The sequence below is a fragment of the Panthera pardus genome, unplaced genomic scaffold, assembly GCF_024362965.1.
Source record: "Panthera pardus isolate Hobbes unplaced genomic scaffold, ASM2436296v1 HiC_scaffold_11, whole genome shotgun sequence".
NCBI lineage: Eukaryota > Metazoa > Chordata > Mammalia > Carnivora > Felidae > Panthera > Panthera pardus.
Window position 1 is genome coordinate 71,893,739 of NW_026526666.1, and position 18,978 is coordinate 71,912,716.

General features: G+C 45.8%; 1 protein-coding gene across 2 annotated transcripts in view; it reads right to left on the reverse strand.

Annotated features, from left to right (window-relative positions):
• RNF220 (ring finger protein 220) overlaps positions 1-5,468 on the reverse strand; it is a 225,058-nt gene extending 219,590 nt beyond the window's left edge. For both annotated transcript variants that reach the window (XM_019429025.2, XM_019429020.2), the window contains exon 1: positions 4,727-5,468. In XM_019429025.2, the coding sequence (XP_019284570.1) occupies positions 4,727-5,351 (625 nt within the window). In that variant the 5' untranslated portion in view covers positions 5,352-5,468. The remainder of the gene's footprint in view (positions 1-4,726) is intronic.
• Between the last annotated feature and the right edge of the window lie 13,510 nt (positions 5,469-18,978).

Consider the following 18,978-nt stretch of genomic DNA (forward strand, 5'->3'; position numbering starts at 1 on the left):
CGGGCGGGCGGGCGGCGGGCGAGCGGCGCGCTGAGCCAAGCCAAGCCAGGCCAGATGGCTCTGCAGCCATCAGGGACTGCTCCCGTCCAGCCCGGCCCCACTTTAGCTGTGCAAACATTTCTTTATCCCAACAAGACAATTAAACCCAGCAGCATGAAAAGGAGTCTCCATGACTGTGCTGGGAGTGAACAACCAGAAACAACCACACATCACAGGGAGTTCTTGCCCTCCACCCCCAGAGGGAGGAGAAAAGGGGCTCAGGGAGAAACTGGGGAGCAGCTGAGCAACAACCGGGCTAGGTCTGGGCAGCTCAGTACGGATGGAACCATCTGACCCACCTCCTCTGGTGATTTGCTGGCCCTTTCACAGTGGTCATCTGCTCCAGCTACAATCCAGAAGTTGAGCCTGGTGACAACTGCCCCAGCAAGAACAATCCTCCTAAAAGCCCAGTTTAGGGTCCCTGGCCACCCCAATCCCAGAGCCTTGGGAAGTATCCCCCTTAATCCTACCCCCACAATGTAGCCAGGACTCCTCATTCCAGGCTGCCCTTGGGCCTACATGGGCTCAGCTGAATGATTCTTAGGACACAGGGTCTTCAATGATACATGCCTTCATAAAGACACATTCTCAGGGTACAAAATACCATCTACTATTCAGGGCTTTTGGGGCCCAAGAATGACTTTTCAAATACATCAAAGATGAGAGCAAAGCAGAACATCCAAGAACTGCTGTGAGCCACCAGGTTTCCTACCTACCTGTGAAATCTGCCTGACACAGGGAAGGGCCAGGGAAGCAGGGACACTTTAGGGTCATTGCCCATTGCATGTCCCTGAGGTAAATCAGAAGGCAGGGCCAGTCACTGCTCCAACTGGTGCAGTTCTGGTTCCTCTCAGCTCTCTGGTGAGCATGCATACTAGCCAACTCCAATTTGGGCTGAGTGGAATGACTGGCAGGCTGGCCAAAAAAACCTGTGTCACCCAGGCAAGAATCTGGGCATGAGGGGGGGTGGCTACAGAGAACAATCGGGAAATGCACATGATAAGAGCCAGGGCACTGAGGGGGTAATAAATGTATAGATTCTAGCACAAGGCAGCAGACAATACTTATCTTCCCTTTTGTTGTAAAGTTTCCTTAATGAGGAAATGTTTATTTTAAAAGCCCTGGGAAACATATCTGTAGACACTTCATATGTAAGACACACGTGGACTATTCGTAATTGGTCCATAAATTTTAGCATCATTTCCCTGGACAAGAAGCCTTGGAGACTGGTTCAGGGAGTGACAATAAACAGGAGTTACCTCAGTTCCCATCCTGGGGAATTATGCATCCTCCATGAATAGCTTCTCACAAAACACGTCTCCCTTTTTCCAGGGCAAATAAGTTAGTCCTGTCGAGTCAAGGCTTCCTTTCTCCATAGACCCCAACACCTACCTCATGAATCACCTGTGATGCCAGGTAGATGAACAGGCAAGCAAACCGGAATCATCTACTAAGAGAAACAATACTTTACCCAAATAGCTACATTTCAGTACAAAAATGCATATTTAATCACAAAAGAAATCCTGCCTATCAGTACCCAGATTTAAGGCAAGCACACGTGTGCATTACACCATGTCTGCAGGCCCCTCTTTCAAATGCTCTCACATGTGGACATATCTGCATATGGATGCAGTGTGTGAGCAGGGGGTGGCTGCGACAGTAAAAACTGTCAGTGTTTCCACTGTAAAACTGATTTTTCATTGACCTAAAACTCAGTCATAAAACTTCTACTCTAAGTAAAGGACACACACACACACATCCCCATACTGAAAAAAAACCCTGCCCCTGAAAAAAAACCCTAAAGCTAAGTGCCTATTTAGGAGGTTTACTGTTGTATTTAATTAAAACATTTTTTTTACATTTTATGAGAAAATTTATTTATATGAAGAGAACTGAAAAATAAGTCACCACATCAGAAATTAACTCTAAGTTTTAAGAATAAAAAACCAGAATATACATGGTTAATTTTGGCAATCTGACCAAAAGCCACTGCATCCTATTACTTTGCTCTTTCCAACACCTTCTATCCTCTCTTCTTGCCTTCCCATCCCCCTCACTGCCCCATCTGCCCCTTAAGCTCTCCTTTTGGAAGCAGTCTTGTACACTGTCACTCGATTATCTGAGAAATATTACTTATTTCAAAACGGTTCTGTAGGGAGGACCTGAAAGGCATCTAGTGGGAATAATCAGGCCTTCTAACGGCCCTTAAATATGTATTTACATAAAACAGACCATAAATATTCTGACACACGTCGGCATATGACAGGAACCAAGAAAGCTGCTGCAGACTTTGTCCCAGTGCCTCTTCAGCCCTTCCCTACAGAAAACTGTTTCTCCCACCTTCCCAAAACTCAAAATCAAAAGCACAAATGCTACCCAGTACAACCCTGGGAGGGCTGCTATGCCACCTAAGGGAAGAAAAGGAGGAAGGAGCCCTGGATCACAGGCTAAGAGGCTCCTGTTCATTTTGCACCTTTGTTTCTTGTTGAAGATTAGTCACGAATGCAACTCTCGATAATAAGGTGGGTGTGCAAACGCCCTACACTCACAGACACGCCTAGAGGTTTTACGTTTGTGTGATAGAGAAAAGAGAACACAAAGTACTCTCTAAAGGAAGAATATTTTAAACAAATAAAAGGGGAAAGGGCCCCAATTTATATAATACTACAGTTTCAAATAAAGAAGTTTCCCCACCCTTCTGATCAGAATCTCATTAATTTCAAGGTCAGAATTCCATTTCACTTTGGGAGATAGACTCATTTAATTTTTCTCCACCCAGGCGTATTCCTGTGTGAGGGATCCATCTCCATGGGGGATGGCACCACCACACAATGCAAACCAGGCAAACAGAAGAGTTATGGCTTTGACACTCGGAAAGGGAATGGATAGCCACATCTATGAGTTCTGACTTGACTAACAAGCTTCCTCCTGCTCTGGGGGTCTGACACAGGTTTGGGCTAAAAAGAGAGAAAAATGGAGACAAGCTGGATTTGTTAGGAGAGAAGAAAGGAATCTTGATCTCCAGATGTTACTTTGTAGCATATTAGTTTTGAGAGGATTTCATTTTCAACTTGTATTTGGAGAAAAAGGGGGCAGAATCTGTCACAACCTCACCCAGGGCAGCTTTAGCCAGAGGTCAGATTACAGCTAGCCTTGATCACTTGCACATTGACAAATGAAAACTGCGCTGAAGTAAAACAAAACAGAGCAACACAAAGCCAGCACGTTCGGGAGGTATACCCAAAAAGCAAGATGGTAACACACACGTCAGCTGTCCAGAAGGGGAGCCGGTGGAAGGAGCTGAAGGGAAGTGAGAACACACGGGCACTTGTGCTGGCATACAGCAGCTTCTCCCTTAAGTGGGGAGGTCTCGGGCTTACAGACGCTGACATAAAAGACACACTTGCAACATATTTCAAAACCAAAGGGCGATGGATTTACAAGGCAGGTTGATTTTATGATGACTTTTATTGAAAAGGTACGCTGGGTTTAGGCAGATGCCTTTTAGCGCAGGAAAGTTAACACAGTGCCTAATTCAAGGAGACAGCCTGAGGAAGCAGTGCCGACAGGGGAGAGAGCTGCAATGTCTCTATTACTCTCCTCGGCATCATAAAGAGAAGAGAAGAAAAAATGGTATTCGTGTTGGTGGTTATAGAGAGGACAGGAGCACAAAAAATACAGAAGAGGGGAAAGCAAACCTCAGATGTAGTTTTCTTAAGAAAATAAAATGAAGCAAATCTCAGAACAAAGGGTTGGGTGGAAAAACACCCTCAGTTCATAAATTCTCACCAGGCTTGAAGAAAACTGCTCTGCCTACCCACAGCCCAAAAGCATCAGAACACAATTATTTTCTGATTCTATTAGAGGAGAAGATTGTAGGGTTCAGCACTCCTGGTCTACAAGTTCCAAATAAAGGTTTAGTTCCAACTATTACCAAGGGTAGCCAAAGCTCAACAAGGCACTTGGAGAACACAAGAAAGCTGTTCCATAAGCAGAAATTAATAATAGTTGTGAACATCAAATATGGAGCAGTCACACAGGTCAACCGTGTCTAGTCCTAAAAGTGAGCCCAAGGATAAGCATCCAGCAAACCTGTTAAATCCCAAGAGAAGTCGGCTTTCTAGCCTTGCGATCACAAGGAAAACACAGCTGTTTGAAATGCTTTATGGTGATTGACGACACCTTTGTCCTTCTCTGAAAAAAAAGCCTAATGTGGAGCAGGGCTGAGAGTTGGGAAAATAAAATCACGTGGAGTCCACTAGATGTGATACAATGGAAAAGCTAAAAAATAATATACCAAGATCGGAGAAACAAAACAAGGACAGCAAAGAGAGGAGGGATGGATGAATTTCTTCAGGTCCCCCAAATTTCGTAGAAACCTATGCTTTCTAGTAAAATGATAGTCACTCCAGTATATATATGGCACCCCTCTTCACTCCAGAGTCCCCTGGAGAGAGGCAGTGTGGAGGCCAACTCGCCTCTGGCTACCTTCAGAAAAACATTTCCTACCAGAACTGTCAATGCTCATTGACAACAGACAAGTAAATGTTCACACTCCACAGCCATTGAGTGGGAAGTAGTTGGCCCTTCCCATTACTAGGAGCATGAAAACTGCCACCGACCTGTTGAACACTACTGTAAGGCAGGGCTTGGTGGGGGTAGGGAGGGCTTGCACCAAAGTACTTACATCTGTCATTCCGATCCTCTGGGCTAGATGAAGCTTCCCGATCCGAAATGAGGCCAGAGACAGCAAAAATCTTCTTCCCAGTATCATCAACCTTAAGTGAACCGGGGGAGCTAGATGGCAGCTGTGTCCCAAAGTCATATTCCTTGCCATCTGCATCTGAGAAGCGCAAGTGGGGAGACTCTGTGTCATGGCAGTTCTTAAGTCGTTTGGCTGGCGTAAAGGCTGACTGATAACTCTCCCGGTCCTCAGTGGAAGCGAAGGGACGGAAAGCCCCCACCCCACTATGATTCAGCATACTGATTGGGGTGCAATCTAGATTTGGGGGAGCAAACTGAGGGTGGAGGTGTAGTAAAGAAGGGGGAAAATCACGATTGGCAAAAGTGCCCGGCACCCCACCTTGCCGATGGTACATAGAGGCAAAGGTGTAGGAACCGTTGGTGAATGGAATATGCACGTCCTTGTCTACTGAGACAGGTACACCAAAGGGTCGTGGCTGCTGACAAGGGATGGAAGCATCGCGGCTGGCCTCAGCCGTGGACGCCAGGACCATCAGTGCTGGGGATGCCAGTGGGTTGGGGAGGTAGGATGAGTTCTCCATCTTGAAGGCTGCCCGGTGTAAGTCCATCGGAGTCTCTTTCTATGGCTGGTGTCACACAAGAAGCAGTCTTCCCCGGGAGGGAGGCCAAGCGGCACCTTGGATCAGGGCAGGGAATATTACTGGGGAATCATCCCCTTCTAAGACCTGCGGAAACAGCAAAGAGAAAAAAAGAAGGGGGAGGAAGGTCAGGGGGAGAAAAAAAAAGGGAAACCCCAAGTGATCGAAACACCATCCTTCTGGCTTACAGATGCTCGGGCAAGAGACACCACAGGCTTTAGGAGCCAGTGGGCAGCAGCATCAGACCATTTTCATTCAGGAAAATCAATAGACAACTTACTGTGATGTACGCGTAGCTGACTTTGGTCCCTACACGTTCCGGGTGAAATGCGCCTGAGCCCAGCAAAGGAAAAAAAAAATCATAAAACCACCAAATACAATATTCCCTGAGCAAATGAGCTTTGGAAGGCCAAGTCACCCAGTAGATTGGGTGGGGTCTATGTTTTAAAGGGCTTCCCCCTGCATACACCACCCATGGCTGGCCTGATGTTCAAAGAGAGGCGAGGTTCTACCTAGACGACCCCCCTCCAAAAAAACACATCCTCTCTTCATCTCCCCTAACAATGCCCTGGTGCTGAAAAATTCTTAAATCAAGCACATCTAGACCATCTGTACGTGTTAGCTGTTACAAATTGTACATGTGGATAAATCACACACATTGGCACATACATAAACACACATCTTCATGTATCATCTAAGACTGTTTCCAGAAAGAAGTGCTATGTGAAGAAACAACAGCAATATTATTTTTGATGCACACCCCTTCTCTAATCATACAGGTTTTCTCTTTTCTGAGAAGGAACAAAACCTTCATCAATAAAATGCCTGGCATCTCTGACAATATTTAAAACCATAATGGGTGCCTTTGGCGTATGTTCTCTAGAAGCGGCTGTCTTCCAGGGGCAGCAAAGAGCGGATCGGTAATTTTAGTTACTAATGCACTTGCTCTTAAGTAGATTTGTAAACAGCCTTGAATTTGCCATTAACATTTGGAGCAAAATGTTAACAAAATTTCTGACTTATTTTGCTCAGCTTATTGGCCCAGTCAGAGTTGATGTCTGATAAAGGTCCCTGGAACAAATTGGAGTTCGGAGAGACTTCTTTCAATTTCTCTTTTAAATTTAGGTTATGCATTTCTATAGCCACTGATTCCATTTCAAAATTTATTTTGAGTAGGGGGCTGAGGCATGGGAGAAGGGCTATACGTCAGAAGTCAGAACTACATAAGACGAATACTAGAATTTATTAGCTTCAAAAATATACACTAGATAGAAACTTAATGAAACTCAAAGTGTAAACCAAAAGCCACCATCTGCTACAACTTAAAACCTTTAAATTGAGAATCATGTCTCAAATAAGAATTTACCCCCTCCCTTAAGACACACACACACACACACACCCCTAAATAATGGAGTATCTTTGGTATTCCCTCAAATAGAGAGGCCTCAGTGAAACTGCAGATGAATCCCCTTGGCTTAATGCAGTGCAAAGAGAGTATTTCCTTCTCTCATCCTGTAGCAGACGTGTCAATGACTGTTATTAATTGGGAAGATGAGTGCACACCATCAGACTGCTTCCTCATTTGGCATCTCTCCTTATAGACATCATTGCTAAATTACCAGATTATGTATCTCACATTAACGGATTTTTCTCTCTTCCAAATTTTAAATAACTTTCCTGTCAAGTTATAGCAGTGCAGGGAATGATCTGCCAAGGATAGCCAGTTAGCCTGACGAGTCTGGTCTGGGAATCCTGTTCTTGGCTGTTTTCGAGTCAGATTAATGGTCACACAACATGGACGCTCTAAAAGTGGGTCTAGGGCTGTTCCAAGGGTTCTAAGCAGCTCTTCGTAACAGAAATAACTAACTACTTCTCTCTCAACAAGCAGTACTACATGAGGCAAGCAGGAGAAGAGGACGAACATAATACACTGGGGTGAGGGGACAAATGTTTTCCCCCCAAATAACCAATTGCCCAGAGAATTCACTTTCTATTTTTACTTCCTGGATCACCTCATTATGTTAAATGAGTTTCATAAATTAGTAATCTGGCGACAGCACCGGACACTTCAACAGAACACGGTGAATCACTCAAACCTGGTTATTCATTTGAAACTTCATTATACTGAAAATAAATCAACAATATTTTTCCAGGCCACATCTCTTTTACTCCACTGTGTGGGCGTTGGTCTCTGTGGGGGAAGGAGGAGTGTTTTTTTTTTCTTTTTCCTTTTCTTTCTTACCCCCTCCTCACATTAACAACTTGTATAGATGAGGCTTCAGCAGACCACAGTCATTATGAAAATCTATAGTTAATACACTCCCAATGTCAAAATGTCATGGGTTTAAACACAGAACCCAAAATAAGAAAACTAACTGACCCTCTTAATTAAAAAAATATGGATTGTAAGATAATCAGCTTGATGGAGCATTTGGGTGACTGTAAAGAACCAGGCAAAGGGAAAGTAAGTAACTGTTACTTTTCTGCCTCTATGCTGATTTTTTTTAATTTAGCACTTCGTGCAAATCCAGATTAAAATAACTCCAGCTATTGATCCGAGCAGTGGAATTGACATTAATTTTAGTTCACTTCTCACTTTGCAAAGGGATCAATAGGAAGTAATAACAGCTGACATCCCCGCTGAAAGGAGGAGAAAGAAGGGCTGAAGACAGAAATCGAAAAGCAACCAAATAAATCATCAGCTACTTTTCCACGGCATCAGACAAACTCCAAACAGATTGCAAAAAGTCTTTGTTGAATTAACTAAACAAGGAGGAGGGATCAATTCACGAAGCTAAATAAATTGTCTGGCAGGCAGTGAGGTTGGACGGAGGGACCAACAAATATTGAGTTTTAAAAATTTCAAATCCTTGACGTGATGGGTTTGGTTCAGGTCTGTATGCGTGGGAGTTTGTTTGTTTGTTAAATCACACACCCGACCCTGGTTTAAAGTGATTGCACAACGCCAGCTAACTGAATAATTAGTGAGATTACTAATTGCGTGGTTAAACATGCCAGAACCAAGACAAATGAAACGAAGAAGCTGGCGTTCGGAACGTGAAAATGTCTGAAGCTGGGCTGATGCGCAGCGCTCCGCGCTCTCCGGCGCGAACTAGCCACTTTCGCACTGAAAAATCGAAAGCCAGAAAGAAAGTCTCAGAGAGTCGGCAATCTCCCACCCCAGCCTCTGACCATCCCTGTCCAGGGTCTGGGCTTCCTGACCCGCGCCGGGATCGGCGTAGAAGGAAGCGGCGCTGCTGCCGCTGCTGGGAGCCAAACCCACTTGCAAATGACTGCCACAAAGAAAAGCTGCAAAGCTTCTTTCCCGGAGCCCTAGCTCTGAACGCCCACCAAACTACGACTCTGCTGGCAATTAAAACGCACACACAACACTCCCCTGCTTATTACAACAGGTGACATTTTTGTGGTCTCTGAACCGTTTCCAAAAGCCAGGAATTAAAATAATAGAACAAATTAAACGATATTTTTCCTTTGCATAAATAAACTTTTAAAAAATTAACAGGCAACTTAAAAAGCAAAGAACAATGGGAAATGGGGCCAGGGTAGTGGGGGGTTGTGAAGAACTCAGGAAAGAATTTTTTTTTTTAAGTTCACAGACTTCTCCGCTTGAAGAGAATTCCCGCACACCAAATGCCCAGGGGGTATTTGGAAACACCGCTCTAACAGAAATTTTACCACCATATGCAAGAGCTCAGGAAGCATAAGCTTAACACGATTCCACCGGCTGGGGCCAACGCCTGCGATTCAGACGTGGCTGGGTATCGGTCCCAGATTTGGACCCCGACCCAGGCCCGGCTTGGCCAACGGGTGAGAATCCGAAACAGCCCGGCCTGTGGAAGAGTGCGGGGCTACGAGGCTGCCAGCTCAGTTGAGCGGGTGCAGAATTCAGCCGGTAGGAGTCTTAACCAGGGAAAACCAACTCTTTTAGGGAAAACGGAAGAAGAAGAGGTGAAGGCAAAACCTACAAAAACTTGGGGCCAACACAGAGCGGAGCCCACCACTCCTTGGCCAGACCTCTCCCTCCAGCTCTCGGCTGCCATTGCACAAAGAATACTTTAGGTCCCAACAACCTCTGCACGGAACAAGCTGCTTGTAACTTTGGGGAACGAGGGCGCCGGCCAGGGAAGAACGGACAAGTGCGAGGGGCCCTGGTCCACAGCCCGGCAAGGCCCGCGGGACAGGAGCTGGGGGCAGGCTGCCTTCGATCAAAGTCCAAGGACCTCGTGCCCCAGAACAACCCCGCCCCGCGGTCACCCGGGTCTCATCGCCGCGCGCCACCGCTTCGGCGGACAGCCACCGGGCTCATGGATTCTGGCGCTCCAGTAAATGCGGGGCAGCCAGGCCCTCCCGGTTCCGGGACTGCAGGCCTGGGGCGAGGGAGGGAGGGTTCTGCCTTTCGCGCCGCTGCCGTCCGGCCGCCACACACGACGCAGCTCACAGAACAGGTGTGTGTCCCCGTTCGCTGGGCGCCCGGCCCCGGCCCCGTAGGTCACCAGCGGGGCGGCGCCGCCCAGTCCTCGGCCTTCCCCCACCTCGTCCCGGATCGCAGCGAGTGAACTCACGCCACTTCTGCCGGGTTTCCGCGGGCCAGGAGGGATGGGAACGGAAGACGCCCGCATCTCTTACTCGACGCTCTTTCTGCCTTCCCCCCACGGCTCATTTTGCATTTTCGGCAAGAACCCCGAGACCCGCAGAGAAGGAGGCCGGGCACCCCTGGTCGGTCTGCTCCCTCCAGCCTGCCCCGCGGCTTCCTCACTGCCCGCCTTTTTTTCTCTTTATTTTTCCTTTCTTTCCCCTTTGCCCCTCAAGCCGAGTCCAGAGCGGAGGCTAGAGGAGAGACATGGCTGGTGGGCATCGCGGGCAGAGAGCGCCAGAGTCCTCCCTCTGTGCTGCTCCCAGGGCAGGGAGGCGGCGCAGGCCACAGACCCCGGACGGCCCGGCCACGCCAGGCAGGGCTGGGCCCCACACTGAGCGCCCCCGCCCCAAGCACCCATCCGGTGCGACGCGCGCCCGGCTCGGGGCCAGGGCCCTGGCCCTCCGCTGGCGCCGCGGCCAGGGCCCAAAAAAGCAGCGCGTTCTGAACGGGAAACGAGAGCTCTTCCTCTGCCTCCGGGCAGCCGGAGTCCCCGCTCCTTCGGGGCTCCCGCGCGACCTCGCCGGCCTGGGTCCACCTGGGCCTCGAGCTCTTGGAGGGGCTCGTGGAGCAGAGGACGGACCGGGCATCCCCTCGGATAGTCTCACCACCGTGGGCGGCCTCGCCCGGGGGGCCACACGGAAGCTCTCCGCCCAAGTTTGTTGTGCCCTGGAAGAAAAGGCTTTCCCTTACAAAGCACAAAGGCGAAACGCCCAGGCCGAGCCCTGAAAAGCCCGAGGCTGGGGAGGGGGGCCGGCCGGAGGCTCAGGAGCGCGGTGGCGGGGCCCGGCTACGGGCGGAGAAGGTCGCTCCGCGGGGGCCGACGAGCACCGCGGTGGTGGCCGCAGGACTGCAGCGACCTGCGTGCTCGCTGAAAAGTTTTGTTCTCAAGTCGGAGGAAGAGAAATTGTTACTCAGTTTAAGGTAGGTCTAAAATAAAAATAAAACCTCAAAAAGAGCCACGCGCCGCTGTCTGTAAGGTTGTCCTCCCGCCCCGCTCCATAGAACCGCCGGGCGAGAGTCCCGACCCCGAAAATCCCGGGAGACCCCCCACGGGTCGGGTTGCTCTAAGGCCAGGCCGGTCCAGCCGGGCGGAGCAAGGAGTTTACCGGTTGCGTTTCGAACGGTCCACCTCAGTGCCAGCACCTGCCTCCTTCCTGCGCGCCGCGACTCCCCCCACCCCACCCCCACCTCCCTCCACGCCCTTCACACCCGCCCCCGCTGGGAAAAAGTGAGCCGAGCACCCGCGGGCCCGACGCTCCCAGCCGTGCGCGGGTACCCCACGGGGCTGGTTGTGTGCTGTGTGAGGGCGGTGGGGACCCTAGGATTTCTCCTTCTCCATCCTGCCCGCCGCCTCAGGCTCCCCACTGAGCACCGCCCGGGCCGGGCCCTGCCGGAAATCACCACGGGGTACATGGGGGAGCCCGGCGACTGGGCATTCTCCCCATCGACCCAAACAAAGTGCGAACGGGGCTTATTAAAAGATAGAGAAAAGAAGTCCTGCTCCCTTCCCTGGCTGTCCCCTCACCCTCCCTACTTGTTCAATTCCCGCGTCTGGTCCCTCCCCCTCACACCCCCCAAATAAAACACATTAAGGAAAACTCTAGACGGAAAGTTTGAGCGAGGCAGCGCGCACAGAGTGCGCAGGGCACCGGTGCCGGGAGGCACCGTCGCGAAGATCTGAGACGCGCCGGCCCAGGTCCCAGCCCCTGCCCCTGTCGGGGGGAGCCGCCCGAATCCCTAGGAAACGGACCCGGAAAGTTAGGTTCCCGAGCAACCCGCGGCTCTCACACCCACCCCTCTGTGTATGCGCACACACCCACACCCCATTCTGGTCTCCATACTTGCCGTAGAAATTCCTTGGGAGAACGGTCGCACTTTTCAGGACACGGAGGGAAGGAGGCGGTGAGTGTGGTGCATGAAAAGTCCCGGGTGCGCAGAGCCGGCGGAGGCAGCGGTGGCGGCGGCGGCGGCAGCGGCAGCAGCAGCAGTAGGCGGCTGGCCCCGGGTTTGTGTTCGCGAGCTGCCTGGGATTGCATGTACAGATCAAGAGACTCGGTTGGTGTGAGAGAAGGAGCAGTGCTGCCTCTCAGCGCTGGCTCTAATCAGTGAATGAGCCTCCACTCTCCCAGGGACTCGGAGACACACACACACACACACACACACACGCACGCACACACACGCACACATTCTCTCACACTCACACACATACAGGCACTCTGAGCACTGAATACATTAGGGCACTAAGGGACTCTGGGAAATGGAGTCCAGACCCAGGGCACTCCTGGAGAACAGACCTGCTGGCCCTCAAGAAAGAGCTCGAAAGTCTTGGGGTCGCCGGACATTGTGGAAACTGAAGAGAGCTGTTGCTTTTGTTCACATTTCCCCCTCATCCTGCCCCGAGAGACCTCAATGAATGGTTTGGTGCTCTTCTTCCTTTCTTGAACCAAAAGTGACCAAGAATAAGTGGGTACATCTTTAACGCTGACACCCACTGCAGCTAAATGATCCCCAAATCCTGGGTCCCTCATAAACTCTGCTTTTCCAGAAAAATCTTACCTACTGTTTTGCTCCTGGAATGCTTCTCAGGGTCTTTGCCTATAATAATAAGATAACAAATTAATACAAATAAAACTGCAACTTTTAGAGATGGTGGAGAGGGCCTAGTTTAGCACCCAGAATCAAAAATTAAAAATTTTATCAGTATTTATATTACAGTTCTTTTTTTCAAATCATTTTATATCATTTTTTAAATATGAAGGACAGAAAGATAAATAGGGGGAAATGGATGGAGAACTAACATTCCCTGAGTGCTTTCTAAGAGCCAGGTTACAGGACTAAATGTCTTTACATAACCTCATTTAATCCTTAGATTAATTCTGGAGATAACACTGTCATTATTTTATATATAAAATAGGAAACTGAGGTTGAAAGCATTTTACAGTTTGCCCATGGAACATGGTTAACAAGTCCAGGATAAGAGGTAGTCCTAGCTCTGAAAGCAAAGCCCAACCAAAGTCTAATCCTGGTTTAAAAAAATCATTCCTTTGTTTGTGGCTCAGTTTCTGAAACCTCAGATTTCTCATCTGAAAAAAAAAAAGTAGGGGGGGCAGGTAGGGTACATACTGATAATCCACTCAAGCAAAGAACCACATGGGGTTACAAACTGTCTCTCTAAAAACACAGACCCCTGAAAAGTCTCATTCTTGCTACTTTTCCATGGTCATTTTTTATGTTTAACATTAAGGCAGCATCTAAATGTCATGTGTGTTTAGGTGTACATGTGTGGCTTGTATTTCAAAATTTTAATTAGCAACTCTATAATGGTTGGTCAACCTAGAGTTCTATGGTTATGACTATTTCTGTATCTGTAATTCATGGGATTAGGGTTGTTTGTTTAGGAACCTCTAAATCTTAATCTACAGTTAGTCATTCATTCACAGCAGCATTTATTGTATTAAGTGCTATTCTTCCCATTTAGATTATTCTTTCCTGCTGGATTGTAAGCTTCCTGAGGGCAAGAACCATTTTTGTTTTATTCAACATTATATCCTCAGTATCTAACAGTGGCAGTCTCTTAGTTGAATGAATAAATGAAGATAGAGAAGTAAAACGAACAAACAAAATTTGTCCCCACAGAGCTCACCATCTGGTAGAGGAGACTAGAGGTAGAAAACAATTCAATGCCTGCTATAATTAGGATGACCATGTCATTTATTGGTCTGAGACAGGTCTGATAGTGAAAAGGGGCACTATTAATAATTATGCTGAGATAGGTGGTGTGAACAGGGACCATCCTGAGCCAAGAGGTGTTTCATCCATTCATTTAACGAGCATTTGTTGAGAATTCTCTATGTTCAAGGAACTATATAAGTCACTTGATTTCCTTAGAACTTGAAGTATGAGGCATTGAGCAGCAAGAGATAATCAGGACAAGTGGGGCAGATCACAAAAGACTATGTGTACTAAGTTAAGGAAAGTGGACTTCATCCTAAAGCTGATGAGAAACTCATAGAGGGTTTTTCAGGGATGTGACATGGTAAGATTTCTCTTAAAAAGAGCACTAGTTAGTTACTAGATGAGCATGGTGGAGGTTAGACAAGAGGCAAGAAGACCAATTAAGAAGTTTATTACAGGTAATTCAGTTGGGATCTAGTAGGGCCTGAACCAAGTTACTGAAGCAGTGAATGGAGAAGAGGGAACATATTACAGTGAGATCTAAAAGGTGGAATCGAAAGGATTTAGGGGCACCTGGCTGGCTCAGTCAGTAGAACATGCAACTCTTGATCTTGGTGTTGTAAGTTTGAGCCCCACATTGGGTATAGAGATTACTAAAAAAGAAAGAAAGAAAGAAAGAAAGAAAGAAAGAAAGAAAGAAAGAAAGAAAGAAAGAAAAGAAAACAGGATTTAGCCACTTTCTATGGTAGATATAGTGGAAGGAAGAACTTACAGATATACAAAATAGGATTTTATTATTTTTAGGAAGATACTATCAGTACTTTAATGTTCATTAGTAGTAAAAGGCTTCCTGAGATCAGCTTCTAGAGTTCTCATAAATCCAGTGGACATTCTCACAGGTAGATGATATAGATAAAAAGCCCAATGTCAATCATCAAGCCAACCATTTTTTAACTGCTACCATATTCAATGCTCTGCACTATGATGTAAGTACTAAATAATTAGATGGAATAATGAAAAAATTTAGTGCACAAAATCATAGCAAAATTATATAATGTAATATTGAATATGTAATACCTCACTAATTCACAGGTCATTGTCCAGCAACCTCAGCTATCCAAAACACAATGGACCAGGAAATAAGCAAAAAGGGTCCCAGAATAGCCAAAATAAACATTACAAAGTCCTTGTACTAAAGTTAACACATTTTACCCCTAGGAGAATTCCTCAAGCCTTCACTCAGAGCCGATTTACTCTTTCTTAGGTACAATTCTAATAAGCTTGATTATTTGGCTTTCCCATTCACAGCTGATTAAGATTGTCAAATTAAAAGGGGGCAGCCATTAAAAAGGATGAGATAGACTTGGATATACTGACATGCAAAGATACCTATTGTATGTTGTCGAGTGGGAAGAAAAGCAAGCCATATAACAGCGCGTACAATAAGACTGGATCTTTGTATGTCCCCGAGTATACACACATATTGACAGAAATGGCCTGTAGGGACCTACATTAAACTGCCAACAATGGTTATGCCAGAGAGTGGGAGTGTGGATGTGGGTGAGTGCTGGGGTGGGGGGGAAGGGGGGAGCCAGAAATGAAGAAGAGACTTTTTACTTCAAATGCTTCTGTTTGTGTTTCAGTGACCATATATTAGTTTTGTAATTTTAATATCCATTAAAAAGCACATAAAAAGAGCAAAGGGCAATGTGGTTAGAGCAAGCATGCTCACAGCAAGAAGTGGTGACCAATATAAAAGAAGCAAGCACAAGAACTCAAAAACCAGAAGGGAATGGAGTTCTACGGTGTGGAGGCAAAACGCCCTATCCCATCAGTGGCCCCAGAGGATGTCACAAATTCCAAACCAGCATAACCCTAATGCTTTCAGGGGTAAGTCATCAGGGAACACATTATGCTTAGTATATTTTACTTATGAGAGCAAGCAAGTATGTAAAAACTTAGAAAAGTAAATTCCCACCAAAAGCAGATTCTGATACCTTAGGAAGTAAATTTCAGTTGTCTGGGAAATATACTTTCATGGAACACATCATTCCCTGAAAATGAGAAGTAAAGGAGATATTACTTTAAGTAAGAGCAGAGGTGATGCAGAATAAGGAATGGTCCATAAATACAACATTCAACAGACATTTATTGTGCCAGATACTAAGGACACAAAGATAAATTTTAAAATAGTCCATCCCTGCCCTAGAGAAGCTTACAGTTCAGCAGCAGAGACAGATGCAGAAGCAGAGAGTGGGCGGTGCTGTACAATGTGAGCAGTGCTGTAATGGAAATTCTGAGTAAAGGGTGGTGGGAACACAAAAGAGGGAGGTGCTAACTCTGCCTGGAGCTACCAGGAAAGGAGGCAGAGACAGGAGTGGGTGTTCAAAAAAATAACTATTATATGGGATGACATTGAAATTATATTAAGAATAACTATTATGGGGGCTACCTGGGGGGCTCAGTCCGACTTTGGCTCAGGTCATGATCTCGCAGTTTGTGAGTTCGAGCCCCGCAATCCAGCTCTGCACTGACAGTGCAGAGCCTGCTTGGGATTCTTTCTCTCTCCCTCTTTTCTCTGCCTCTCCTCCCCACCCTCTCAAAATAAATAAACTTAACAACAACAAAAAAGAATGACTATTACGGGCTGACATTTAAGTTGGGCTTTGAAGCATGAAATTGCCTAGGGAGAAAAGTAGGATGAGCACTCTAGGATGAGGGAACAGTATATGCTAAGGCACAGAGACATGAAAGTTCCTGGCACATTCAGATAGTACATTTCAAACTTTCCACAAGAAAGGGGTGATGGTGGAGGGTGGTGTCTAAGGGCAAGCCTGAAATGGCTTGCCACTAGCTTGGAATTTATGTATCCTGTTTTATCTCGAAAAAATTCATGGGAATTTTGCCTTCAACCCACAAATATATTATGTTTGAATATAAAACAATGTTCTCAATTATTTATCAGCTGATAAAACTGATGTTCCAGAAAGATGCACCACATTTATCCAGTACTTTCTCATATCCCATGTGTAACACTAAATAACTCAGGGGTTCTTGTTTCTAATTTGAAAAACAAAGGTATAGAAGATAAAAGGGTGCATTGGAAAAGTAGATCAATGGATTGTGAAGGGTTTTGTTTGTCTGTTATGGATATGGATGATCTAATATGTAGACAACTTGTATTCATACTTCAAGACCCTGCTTAGGCCTTAGACTTCTCTCTTAGGCTCAACCAGTCCTCTCTTTTCCTCAACCACTGTTGTCCTAGCATCCAATGCATTTATCTATCCACTTACCACATTGTGCTGGAATTATCGATTAAGTTTACAGGCACCTCCACTAGACTATGATCTGTTTAAAAGCAGTTGTTTTGCATAGGACTTAGCACAACAGATACTAGTATCTGTTAGAAGATTGAATTGATTTAAATCTGAGCACAAGATTCAGGAAGCACTACCCGACTTCCCAAGATAGGACAGGTGCTCCTCTATATACTCCCACAGAATTGTGTGCTTATCCTGTCAAAGCTAGTATGAAACTATGAAACTGTATGAACTGTCTGCTTACTTGGTCTAGGCTATAAGCTTCTTGAAGAAGAACTGTTTGCTTACCATTGCATCCCAAATACTTAACAACACAGTAGGTGATTGATGATTATATAGAATGAATGAATGAGTACCCATTAAAAATTCTCCTGACAGGGGCACCTGGGTGACTCAGTTGGTTAAGCGTCCAACTCTTTTGGACTCTTGATTTCAGCTGAGGTCATGATCTCATGGTTCATGAGTTTGAGCCCCATGGGCTGATGGTGCAGAGCCTGCTTAGCCTCTCTCCCTCTCTCTGCCCCTCCCCCCCCAAATAAAATAAATAAACTTTTAAAAAAATTCTCAAGACAGGAATGACATGATCAGATCAAGGTTTAGAAAAATACCTTTGGAGGCAATTTTAAATGCAGGCTGGATAGGGATAAGACTGGAGACAAAGATATTAGGAAAAAAATTGAAAAAGAAATAGGGCATACTGGTAAAAGACTGTCCTTTCTTAATAAATGTCTTTCTAATTGGCTAATTTGATTAGATGTTTATATGTATTTTACAAGGCTGACCTCTTTAGTCTGTTAGGATTCCCTAAGGGAAGATATTCAGTTACCTCATTTAGGAAGCCTTCCCTGACCCCAACCCCCACCAAGTTGGTGCCTTCATGTACATCTGGAGGTCATTGAGGGCAGTGACTACATCTTATTCATCTTAGTATCTCCAATGTCTAGGACATGCCTGCTCAATAAATGTTTGCTGAATGAATGAACACATAAATTGATCTATTAGTATACTGTACTCAAGCTCTGACCAAGACACAGAGGACCTAATGATCCCTAGTGTGCAGGTTTCTGGATACAGGAAACAGAACAAATAAAACAAGACTAGATACGGAGGTACACCTATTCCACAGGTAACACAGGGTAAATTTCTCTCTCTGACCCCTCCATCCTCATTCTGAAGAATAACTCTCATTGAGTGAAAATCAATAAAAGTCATTTTAAGGGAAGTAGGTTTAGAAAAAGGCTCTGAAGAAGGAGAAAGGAGGAGGGGAACTTCAAGTTCAACCAATTTGGACTTTTTTTTATGAGAACTTGTAAGCTGCAAAAAAACCTTGACAAAATAAAAAGTCTGCTTTTCTACAGTCCCTTTCAAAAAGAACCCCCTCCCAATACACACATACACATACAAACCAATAAACTTTTTGAGATTCCCAGTTTTGTAACCAAAAAATAAAAATTAAATCTACAGCAGAAATAGTAATAAATCCTCCATTTCTCAGATTGACATCATCAAGAAACTTTCTGAAGTAGTTGCAGACAGTTCTCAGAGACATTCAACCAGTATCAATGATTAGATTGACCCAGAAATCCCATTTCATCTCATTAGCAACAAATACGGACTACAAACTATATGGACAAGGCATTAGGAAGAAGTTTTAAAAGCTGTCAAGAAAAAAAGAAAGAAAGAAAGAAAGAGAGGAAGAAGGGAAGGAAGGAGCAAAGAAAGAAAGGAAAAAGAAAAAAAAGAACATAAGATGCACTTCCTACTTCCTAAGAAGTTTGTGGAATTATGGTGTTAAGTCATAACTATAAGAAAATTCTAAGAAAGGTTAAATATTCTTAACTACAGTGAAGAAAAGACTCATCAAATGAGTAACACAGGCAAACCGCTGTAGAATTTCAAAGCACTGAGAAACCATCAGGGTTTGAGGTGTCCTGAAGTGTTT